The sequence below is a fragment of the Astatotilapia calliptera genome, chromosome 3 (genome assembly GCF_964374335.1).
Source record: "Astatotilapia calliptera chromosome 3, fAstCal68.1, whole genome shotgun sequence".
Taxonomy (NCBI): domain Eukaryota; kingdom Metazoa; phylum Chordata; class Actinopteri; order Cichliformes; family Cichlidae; genus Astatotilapia; species Astatotilapia calliptera.
Window position 1 is genome coordinate 28,258,860 of NC_137424.1, and position 12,641 is coordinate 28,271,500.

The 12,641-nt window shown below is 39.4% G+C and overlaps 1 protein-coding gene across 6 annotated transcripts in view; it reads right to left on the minus strand.

Annotated features, from left to right (window-relative positions):
• Positions 1–11,951, minus strand: part of sorcs2 (sortilin-related VPS10 domain containing receptor 2) — a 361,031-nt gene extending 349,080 nt beyond the window's left edge. For all 6 annotated transcript variants that reach the window (XM_026160590.2, XM_026160585.2, XM_026160578.2 and 3 more), the window contains exon 1: positions 11,506–11,951. In XM_026160590.2, the coding sequence (XP_026016375.1) occupies positions 11,506–11,841 (336 nt within the window). In that variant the 5' untranslated portion in view covers positions 11,842–11,951. The remainder of the gene's footprint in view (positions 1–11,505) is intronic.
• Between the last annotated feature and the right edge of the window lie 690 nt (positions 11,952–12,641).

Sequence of the window (12,641 nt, forward strand, 5' to 3'; positions counted from 1 at the left end):
TATTCTATATTCATTACACATAAATTCAAATATTTTAGAGTGTTTTTGTGTAAATTTAATTACATTTATAATTCAAATTTTAATTTAATTTGTAATTTTGATGATTATGGCTCATGAAAATCAGAAAGCCTAAGATCATTCGTTAAAAACCCCAATTCATTTAAAAATAATTGTTTTTATTTCTTTTGATAAGCACATTAAGTTTACATGGAATGAAATGTGCAATACACATAAACTTTATATTGACATCAGTGCAGCATGACGGGTATGGAATGCCAGGACTGACATAATGAATTAATTAAATACACCATTAAATAATTAATTATGTGGCAATAATTAAATAAAATTGGAAATAATTAATAAAAATGGGAAATAAACAATTAAATAAATATTTTTGACACATTTAATTAATTAATTATTTATTTCACATTTTAATTAATTATTGACACATTTAAATTATTTAATGTTGTATTTAATTAATTCATTTTGGCACACTTGACTCCTTCAGGTCTCACCATGAAATAATTTTATCTGTCAACCTCACCCATCAAACTCAGGGGGCGGGGCTAACGCTGATCGAGTCAAAACCATTGCTTTGGCCTGGTGGCCATTGTTTTTAGAAGGTGTTTCTGCACACCAACAACCGGCATGTGGAAACTGACAGAACTGTACTTTAAAAAGCCCTATTTGTGTGTCAACAAATACACTTTTAATATTTTTTAGCCGAGAATGTAGTGGTTTAATCTTCAGATATCTGGTTGGTTTGTCAAGATAGAGCCTCTTTGCAAAAGTGAAAACATCTGAACAAAAGTGCTCAGATGTTTTCAGAGACGTATTTAATTAATTCATTACATCAGCCCTGGTGTTCCATAGATGTGGAGGCAATCAGCTTGTGGCACAACTAAGGCGTCACTGAAGCCCAAGTTGAGTGTTTCTCTGCTTCCACTTCATTTGTCAGCATATGGAAGTATGACACACCCTAAATTCTTCTTGTAGATGGCTGCATCGCCTGTGTTTGATGGGGGTTTGTCCACTGTGGTTGTCCACTGTGTTTCATGTGGTTTGTCCACATGAACCACAGTGGACAAACCCCCATCAACACTAGCAAATGACATGGCATCCAAGTCTCAGACTGGGGAATTCATGTTTTCTTTTTTTTTTTTTTTAAGATTTCTAGTGGACTCCGAGGTAAGGTGCAAAAAAAAAAATTTGAACTTAAAAAAATTAATAAATAAAAATCAAACATAATGGTGAAGTTTTAAACTTTGAGCATTTACTATGTATTTTTGTACTTGCCTTCAGCAATTGCCACCCAAAACAAGGACAATTCTTCTTGATGCCTGGCTTGTGTGAAAAGCTTCATGCTGTTGTTGTACAAATGGCTTACAAAAGAAAATGAAAATAAACCCGGTCCACAGGGAGAGGTGGGATTCAGATTCTGAGGGGGGCTGATAGAAAGGCAAAGGCTTAGCACAAAGGAGAGAAGATCCAATCTCTAAGTGTGTTACTGTGAACGCGAAATACTGGAGAAACCCTGCTGGACTGCATTTCACAATTCTCAGAGGGGCGCTATAGGGAGAGCTTTCCCACTAGTCCTCCAGTGGCTGGAGGCAGGCAGACATTTCCCACCACCCCTCACGCACACAACATACAACAAACCTACAGAAATACAGCAAGCGTTATATATCTATGCATTGTAATTTCCATAAAACTGTGTGAAAAGTTAACTGGTCTTTTTAAGACTTCATTTTCAATAATCTGTTGACAGTTTTTTTTTTAAATTTACACCCAAAAGGATAACACTCATGAAGAGGCCAATGAATATAATATAATATAATATAATATAATATAATATAATATAATATAATATAATATAATATAATATAATATAATATAATATAATACAGTATATGTAAGTGGCTGTCCTTGGGACACAAATAAAATTCATATTTGTGAACTTTATCTGCTTTAGATCACAAGACACTGGTTATAACACTGCGTGTAACACTTATATTTTTGCCTAAGTAACCAGTAACCAAGTGACAGTAAAAGTGTGCAAAGTGCTCAATGAAGCATCCAGTGGGGAACGTGCTTGTGCTCTAATCTACTCGAAATGCTTTCATGATAAATCTAATTTATCATGAAAGCATTTATCCTCTGGACACTGTGAATACAAAGGTTTAGTCCCATAAAGTCTTTGGTAATGAATCTTGATCTAATATGGTGTTTGTCCTAATTGTGAGAGAGGTCAGCAGACCACTAAACTTATAATGAAATCACGCAAAGAGAACCATAAATCCAAAAATGGGAAATTTCATGCTGGTCGTCCAGATATCTGACTTGGCTGAGACAAAGACTAACAAATATTGTCAGAATCCAATACGATGGTTGCCACAAAGCCAAAGGTCACATTCCTTTGTTACTGAAAAGTTCACGTTTGGAGGTACAAGGGTTTCACCTGACAATCTCAATATGACTGGCATATATTTATGCCAGAGCTCTACATAAAATATGCAGGACCTCAGAGACGTGCATGGTGAGGGGCCATTCTAAATTCATATCAGGAACCAAACCACTGGAAGACCCTGACAGGATTCCAATGTGGGTTACCAGGGCAACACGAACAGGAACGTTCGACCATGACAGCTGAGCTGCAGAAGATGTTGAGAGGAGCACAAAACAACAGGGGAACGAAGCAGAAAAGAAAGTCCTCTGTTTACAGGGACAAATCTGGAAAAACAATGAGCACATGCTGAGAATATTTTTGCACCGTAACAAAGGGCTGAAAATTTGAATGTTCAAGCAGACGAGGGGCTTTCTTGTGTCCTGCAGTTTGCCAACTAGCTGTTTTGGCAGCCGCTCTGGTAACCAGTATCCCTCTGATCCATTGCATGTACAAATATACAAGTAAACACACATCTTTAATAACTTTAAAGTCTTTGAAGGTTTCCAGCCAGAAAACAAGTTAAAGAGCATACAGGAAAAGAGAATAATTGTATAACAATGCACCTCACATACAGAGCAAGCAGTCTGTGAGCACTGACGCCAGCAGCCTCAGAATAGCCTCCAACTCAAAGGTGATTCGATGCTTTTATTTAGCTCCTGGGCAACCAGCATCTGCCTGGTGTCACTGAACACTTAATTAGACAGTAACACTACAGTAGCATGCTGCCTCATGTACTTTTCCAAGGTCTTGTTAGCAAGTTAACCATAGCATTGAACTGGCAAACACTACCTACCGCCAAGTGGCAAAGAGCAGCCATGTGCCAACACTGATGAAGGCTTCGGATAAATATCTTATTGAACAATGAGCTTGATGGTCTGCTGTGCTTTTATTTTTCAGATAATTAACTTGCACTTGTAGTCTGTGTTAATTGTGCCAATAGATATATGCACATCGTGCTTCAAACTCAGGACTATTACCATCTCTGCAGTGTTAGATAGCCAGATTAGATTTAAGTGATGTGGTCGTGAGTAGCTAAACCTGACACTGGTTTAAGTTACATATTTATGCTGGTATGTTTTTGACTTCAACCACTTAAATGGTTATAATATTCAGAAAGTAACAAAAAGGCAAGTTTACTTAGAATGTTTGCCTTATCATGTATTTTCACTTAGTATAAAGATCTTTATTTCACCAATATAAAGATCTCCACTGGCACCAAGAGTAATGAAGCACCTCAGTCAACTTCTGAAGGGAATTCTGAAAAATTATAATCTTACTCCTTCACTGTGATTAATGGATTTGGTCACAATAGCAATCTATTTTCATGATAAAGAACATAAATCATCAAAATGTCAACTGTCATGTTGTAGATGGAATTAGTATGAAACAATAATAGTGTAGTCACAGACAATTCCCGTGTTTTGCATGCTGGAATATAGCTGGATATCCCAAAGAAATTCTGGTCATAATCCACTGAGAAAATATTGAACTAACATTATTATTCTGCAAAAGTGGCTTAGACTTTTTGTAATTCAAAATATAGCTTTTGGAACATTTAATATTTTAAAGCAGTCCTGGGATGACATAAGATGACAGAGATATATCGTCCAAACCCTTACAGTAGCATTATGCACAGCAAGCATGACAATGAAGCCCGGAGCCATTCAATACTGTGGAGTGACACTGTGACATGCTTAGATGTGTCCTGAAGGCCTTGCTGGTTGGCAAGCGTGTTGTGGTGATAGTGCACTTTATAATTTGGAGACAGTGTGCGATTCATTTTAAACAGAGATAGAGGAGAAGTGAGCAAACAGCTCTGATGATTTACAGTCTGGGGTTTGGAGTATCTTTTTAAGCAGGACCAATGAGGACAGACAAGATAAATGACGAGAAAGGCTCTCCTCACATGTGCAAACAATTTTCCACCGCAGAACGACCAGGGGCCAAATAACCTGTCTGTTCAGTATGTGAAGCGTGAACAAATGCCTTTCACATTAAGTCAGGACCCAAGAGACCCAAATGTGTGTGTGCACATGCATGTTAAGAATATGGCCACGTATTGTTACAGCTTGGACGTGTGTGTGTCCATGTGTACACACCTGCATGAGCCATGATTTTGCATGCAAATAAAGGAAAGCAACCTTATTATGAAACCGGCTCCCTCTAAATACTCTATTTAAATTCAACCAATATGATGTTTAGATAAGACGTATGCAGCAGACAGATAATCCCCAGACCCAACTGACTGAAATGATGCATGCAATCTGAAGATGGTGTAAGCAAGGTATCCAATGGGGATGGTGTATTAAAGGTGGTATTACCTACAATTCTGTAATATGCAACGCAAAGACAACAGTTAATGTGGACGATAACATTGACATTAATACTATCAATTGAGGAATAGACTGAAAATGGTGAAAAGAAGGATGAGTATACTTAGGTAGTTATTCTATGTGCAATGACAAGGAGCATAACAGAGGTAAGTAGAAACAGCTATTCACTGCTATGAGCTTCTCACTTTGGGGAGCTGTGCATCACTTAGACTTAACTTTGACTCCTGATCTAGAGCCATCTTTAGGTTGACATTAGGACTTTTGGTTGTGCTACTACATATTCGCTACGGTTGCCGGTTCAATTCCAGCCAGAGGTACAAATCCCCCTTTGGGTTTGCTTTGGGAAGGGCATCTGGTGTAGAACTGTGCCAATTCAAACATGCAGCGCCAACTGCTGTGGGACCCTTGTGACAAGGAAGCAGCTGAAAATAGCTTTTAGTCATGCTACTGAAAGTGGTACATCAGCTTTGGGCAGAGGAATGTAAAATGTAATTAAATAGATTGTGACAGATTTCCACTCAGTCACTTTGAGTCAATATCTGACCGATATTCTATTTAAGAAATTATTTGGTTGCACCCCTAGTTAGTAATGTGGTTTGCATCCAAATTCAGTGTTGGGACGGTTACTTTTAAAATGCATTCCACTACAGATGCCCCAACTACATTCATGTAGTTGGGGCATGAATGTAGTTGGGGCATCTGTAGTGGAATGCATTTTAAAAGTAACCTGCTCTGTGCTTTATTACTATTACTGAAGGTTACTCGCCATACCAATACCAACTAGATTTTTAAATCTTAATATAAAACGAGTAACAGGAGGAGGGTGGACATTAGGTAAGGCTGCACTTTTTGCAGCGATCTCGTATAGCAAACTATTCTGCGCGTATATAAAACAGATCCGCGGCTCCGAACCGTAGTAAAGGGATCTCTGGCTAATAAGTTGGGTTCCGTGTCATGCTTGTAGCCGAAAACTGCCTATTGCCTTCATATTAAATCATTTGTAAAATATTTTTTCATGTCATTATGCGTTAGAGCCTCGGCGTGGAATTACCAAAAATAGAAAGAGCATAGCCTAACATACGAAACAGGAAAAGACCGCCGTGTAATCAATTTATTTCAACAAAGTAACTGTATTCTGAATACCAACTTTTTAAATAGTGGAATTAAATGGAATACAGTTACTCATATTTTGTATCTTAAATACATAAAGCTGGTACATGTATTCCATTACTCCCCAACACTGTCCAAATTGTTCCATACGTACATTGTGGACAGCTTTCCAGTCAGTCACAGATTAGCATAGAGAAACCGACAACCATTTAAACTTAAGAGCAACTTCGAATCACCAGTTTACCTAACCCTACTAACTGCAAGCTGTGGGAGGAAGCTGGGGTACCAATGTATACAGGGGAGTGCAGGCAAAGCCCACATAGTCCACCCAGGACAAATGGCGGAATTGAACCTACAAGTTTATTGCTACAAATCAAAAGTGCTAATCACTGCCCAACATTCAGCATACAACAAAAAATATATAAATTCTGCTTTACTCCAAAATGTGGCCTTAGGATTAGGGTTAGGTTTAAAGACAGAGTGAGCAGGAGTTTTCAGACCACAGTGGTCTTCAAAGTGGTCTTCTCTCCTGAGCCTGGTTCTGCTGGAGGTTTCTTCCTGGTAAAAGGGAATTTTTCCTTCCCACTGTTGCCAAAGTGCTGTCTCATAGGGGGTCACATGATTGTTGGAGTTTTTTTCTTTATGTATTATTGTAGGGTCTACCTTACAATATAAAATGCCTTGAGGCGACTGTTGTTGTGATTTGTATAAATTTAAAAAAAATCAACAACAGCACACATAGGCTTGCAAATTTAAAAGCAGTGTGACTGACATGCCAATGTTATTGCCACAAAACAATCAATCCACAAAAAATGTATAGAGAAACTCCACTAAATATTGAGGGCTGTTTCCCAGCCAGTACAGATCCGCACATCAGGGACACACATGTAGACATTAATGCTTCACATCACCACAGAGAGGACCTAGAAATAAAGGGAGAGAAATAAACACAGAATTCCCCCAGGCTAGTCGACAAGTCAAGGAGAGAGATCCGAGGGAGAGAATCACAAGGAGAGTGCTTTCAATAACGGCGGTTTCCATCATTCAGAAGTCTGGTATAACCACTCCATCCAAAGTGACTCCAGTTCAGAGCTTCCCTAAACCTGCATTCTTTTAATAATCCGCAGGGAGCAGATCCTCTGGCTTCTAGAAGAACTTCAGTTGTATAAAATTCAGATACCTTAACCTGTGACTCAGGCAAACACTTTCCTGATGTATCTGTGATCTTTATTGTTAGTCTGAAGTCTTATTGGTTAAAACATAATATTAATTTAGTACATTTTTCAACTTGATCAACATCATGAGTTAAATGCTGTCTCATTTTCAGTTTATGGAAGAACTAAAGCAATTTAATGGACTATACATCATTAGTAGTGTCATATAGCAATCACTCCATATCCAATATAATAGTAATATAATAGTGAGATATGTGAATATACTTTTCTTTGAACATTTCTCTGAATATGAGCAGTATTTGGGAAAAACACAATCAGTCACTGGGTAAATAAATGTATGTGGTGCCATTGCAAATAATTTGGTGAGTTCTCTTGTATACTTGAAAGGGGAGAATTTTCTTATCATTAATAACAACTTGATTTCCATGAAAAGCAATTAAGAATTTCATCACAATGGTTACTTTAGCAGCAGGAGCAGGTTTAAATAGTGAATTTTAACATTGAGAAATAACTCAATGTTAGTGCAGATAAAAGAATTCAATCAACCTGAAAGAGTGCGATATAACAAGCCTGCTGCTTTGTTTTCTCTTTCATACAGTTGGGTCCATAAATAGTTGGACAGTGAACTTTTTGAACTTTTTTTTTATCTTGGTTCTGTACATTAGCACTATGAATTTTAAATGAAACAACTCAGATGCAGATGAAGTGAAGACTTTAAGCTTTAATTTAGTAGGCTGAACTAAAAAAAAAGAGGAACTAAACCCTTCCTCCAATTTGAATGTGGGCGATCGTGGCTCAAGAGTTGGCAGTTTGTCTTGTAATCGGAAGGTTGCCAGTTCGAGCTCGGGATCGGACAGTCTCAGGTGTTGTGTCCTTGGGCAAGATACTTCACCCGTTACCTACTGGTGGTGGTCAGAGGGCCCGGTGGCGCCAGTGTCCGGCAGCCTCACCCCTGTCAGTGCGCCCCAGGGTGGCTGTGGCTACAATGTAGCTTGCAATCACCAGTGTGTGAATGGGTGAATGACTGAATGTAGTGTGAAGCGCTTTGGAGTCCTTAGGGACTAAGTAAAGCGCTATACAAGTACAGGCCGTTTACCATATCCTCAAATGAAAGCTCGCATTTTACACATTATATCCAAGTCCGTTATATAACTATAATTGGAATACGTGTATGTGTCAGTAAACAGGTAAAAAACTACACTTGTACACTGTATTTACTTAATGAGAGATGCAGACATATAATACACTGGATAATCAGCTAAGTAGTACTGGTTAATTTATTTCTTTATTTTGGTATTATTTTATCTTCTCAGTCTTTTGTGGTTCATGAATATTTTCAAGGAGCTGTGACCTTTAACATGTTCTGTTTTGGATTATTAAATACCAATTAGGTAGAACTTGGACTGAAAATAATTTTTACTGCTTCACTGATTCTGTCTGGATCTAAATTCCACCTCTTCTCACTGCTCTGTTGTTCTAAAGCAGCCTCTCTCACACACATATAACTGTGTTCTCTGTTCTTCAAAGACACCTCTGGAGGTAGCCTGAGGGAAGGCTCTTTTATGCTTTAAGCCATCAATTGACCAATCAAGGATTGCCCAAGAAAAGTGACAGTTGCCACGGGGACAGAAGAGAGTACACAGAGCAAACTATTTTTAATGACAGCACTTTTACTATAAAGGTACCTGAATAAGTCTAAAAAACACTTTGTAGTCTGGCCAGAAGTTGACGGGGCCCAGAACAGCATATACACATTACATGCAATAATTAGCCTGAATAACTAAAGGAAGGCGTGCATGTTATCCTTTTTTTAACTGCTAGGTGGTCTCTATTACATCTCTGACAAGCCATCATCAAGACCGATGCGACATCTGAAGTCTTCTGCACTCCTGACCCTTTCATCAAGGAATTACATTTGGAACATCAAAGATGCAAAAATGACATCATGAAACATGAAGAGAGGCAGAAATTCCTTTTTCCCTTCCATCAATCTGCTTGCTGTTCATAAATGTCAGCCTTAGGGAAATTGAATGGCACCATTTTTCTGTGTTTATTAGGCTGGGATGAACTCAGTCTCATCGACCTTTCAGAGTACATACCCACACCAAGTTAATTGAAGATAAGTCAAACTTGGAGTTCCAAAGGCTGGCAGAGTCTGAGCGCTAAGATCCCCGAGGATACATTGCCTCGATTAAAAGAAAAGAAGAAGAAGAAGAGATGAAGACAGGAAGTTCATTGCAAGATAGGCTTGAGTCCACTGGGAGAATGTCAATTTTTTATTACTTAAATGCCCCGTCTTAAATGCCAAAGTAGTATAATCCCACAAGTCATTACTGATTTGTGGCGAGTTGCTCTCAATAGTGATTTTGGGCTGTTTGTTTGAGCACATTCATTATTTCAAACCAGACTCTGATCTCAAACGGAAATTAAGAACTATATTTACTAAAGAATCAGTAAAATGTAATGTTGTCTGAATAAATTAATTAATTTTTGCTTTGATTTGTTGTGTTATTGATTTTAGGAAAAAAAGATAAAAAAAAAGATATATTAATTATCTTATATATATTATTTATCAGGGCTTTGATAATCTTGTCAAAAGAGTGACATCTAGCTGCTTTAATGCCACCATTAAGTTAAGCTAATTAGTGCTAAAATTCCCAATGAAATCAAGCCTAGCGTGTTAGTTCATCCTTTCCAATTAGAATAAAACCATCAAAAGCAGATCTCACAAGCACGTACCATTAGAATTTTTAAAGAAACCATTTAAAACCAACCATTTTCAACCTGCTAAAAAAAAGAACAGAAAAACATCATTGCAGGCTGAATTTAGCCAACCACTGCAACTGGAAAAACCCATATGGAAGCTTAAGGCTTAGACTTGGTTTCCACAAGTAATCCTTTAGAAAAGTTAAAAAACAACAACAACAACACAGCTGGAGACAAAGTATAGATTAAACTACTTAAAAATTTAGAACACTTGCATTCAAATCATGATTCCATCTCTCTCCCGCAGCAAACACCAGTATACTGTGCTTTCAAGAGCTCTAGCTACTGGCACTGACCTTAAATTCTACTTGCATTTCTACCCACCAACAAGCAGAGCTGCCTGCATCACCTTTAAATTCTCCTTAGCCTCCATAATCCTACATTTGTTACATTATGTTATTTAGCAATCAATTTGTTATGAAAGTTCAGGAAATTCCTCCTTCACATTATTTTTCCACCCCCAGGAGTGGTTACAGCTACTTCTAGGGACACATTTAATGTGATAGTCTGACAAAAAGGCTCTCATTCCAAGTGATGTCCCCACCAGACACCATTTTCCACCTCCCCACCCAGCCTCTGTCAATATACATCACAAAGACTACTCTTGTTTAGTGTAGCTGCTGTGATTAAAGTGAAGGCTAAGAAAAAACACAGTATGTTCTTAGAATAGCTGTATCATACTTCGGGCTGTTTCACCCACAACACAGATAATCTAAAAAATATGTCTATGTAGGCTATGGGTTTTGCTATTTTGACCCCTCTGACAGCATTTAATAATGCTGTCAGAGGGATCTATATCATATATATGCCACAAATGTCTGAAATCTGTCCTACATGTGCTTTATTTAAACGGCAGTGGCTGTGAAGGTGTAAAAAAGTTGCCTAGACCAAGACATCCATTTTCGTTTAAGCCAAACTGGGTTCCAAACCACAAATAAACAAGGCACTGCAAAATTCATGAATAAAAGGCTCCATCAATATTTCAGTCATGGCTTCATGTAACTAAATTAAGTACCCAGCTGTCTGTTTAGCGCGCACCCCTTGTCTCCACACTGGCTCCGTGCTCTCGGTGCGTCCTTGGACTTCCTAATGTCATGGTACACAATGGCACAGGAGGTTGTAATTCAAATTGGGGTCAGGGGACCCGGGGCACTAAGTGAACATTAAACCGCCTCCCATCCGGTTGGCCTCTGCCCCAAATTAAAATGAGCCATTTCTTCTTTTTACTTCAATTACGTTGCGTACGAAAAAAGGGGGTTCATAGTAAGGAATCCGGTAATAATACGTTCCATTATGAATGTTTGACTTTCTCTGAGCAGAATAAACAGACAATAACAAGATGTTCGTGACCCTGAGCCACCCCCACCCCCTGCACGAAGCCATTAAAAAGTCCCGATGCTTCAACAAAGCCCGGAGCCTTTAAACATCCACGGCGCCTCCAGGTGGACCACCTGGGTGCATAAAAACCACACCGTGCCTCTTCTCCCTGAGAGGCGCGCAGTGTGCGTCTGCAGCAGCCGCAGCAGCAGCCTACTGCGAGAACAATAACTTGTTTTTAGTGATGTGCGCTGACGCTGGAGTGACGGATGGTGGAAGGTGACAAAGAAGGGGCTATAGGGATGGTGCATGAACCAGTGGCTCGAGACGGGACAGGATGAGGAGAGAGGCTACTTACGCTGCTGTTCTCTCCTGTCCAGTGGACCATCGCCTGGTTGTGGGTCGCATCCCCTTTGAGCACGAACGAGCTGCTGAGCAGGGACATTTGTTTATCCCAGGACAGGGCTCTTCTGAAGCGGGGTGTGCTCCCCGCCCCGACTGCTTTCTGGCCCGGCAGGAAGCCTCTTTCTCCGCCGTTCAAGTCAAACGTGCGATCCTCCCAGCCTCGCCGGTTTAAAGCCACGCTGCCACAGCGCACGGGTCCCGGTAGTGCCATCCAGGCCGAGACGGTCAACAGAAAGACGCAGAGGTACGCAGCAGCTGAACCCGGTTCTTCGGGACGGAGAGGTGCCATGCTTTACGCCGTACTAGCGCCCGTAACGCGGAGACTGATGAAGAGACTGCTGATGCTTGTGGGAGATAGATAGGTGTATACTGTAAACCGAGGAAGAGAGAGTGAGGGAGGGATAGAGGGAGGGGAACTGGAGCGAAGTCAGACAGTGAGAACAACGTGGACGAGTCTCGGTGCCAAGTACGAACCACAGGACGATGCAGCGGTGCCATCTGCTGTCCTGCAGCTGTACTGAGCTCGCATCACTCCATCCATCTAAATAAAGAGTTCCAACATGACGGCAGCACTGCCTAAAATCACTGCCGTTATTTTTAACAACATTGTGTGTTTCTTGTTGGTTTCAAACTGAATTCGACCGTGATCAGTGTCACAGTGATCCACAACTGACGTAGTGGTGCAGTGGTTTAGTCTTCGCGACCTTCGTATGCTTATCTGCTGATGTCAGGGCATAGACTGATAATCAGCAACTCCTGATGGTCACTTAGTAACATGCTTAACCACTGTTGAGTCTATAGCTTTTTTGTTCGGGTGGGAAATATGCTGAAAATACATTTATGTATTAAACTTACATACACACTGACATTTTCTGAGTTAGATTTAGTTGCTTATTGCTTATCTGTTTTATTCTATTTGTTATATTTATGAGTACCATGGACATGTTTAGTAACTTTGTGTCAGATAAAGTGAGGGTTGAATGAGTTGGTCATGTTCTAATTTATATTTATTTCTTTAACTTATCTTTTTCTTTAATTTAACTGATAGAAACAATAAAATGACCTTAAAAAAAGCATGCGTGACATCAG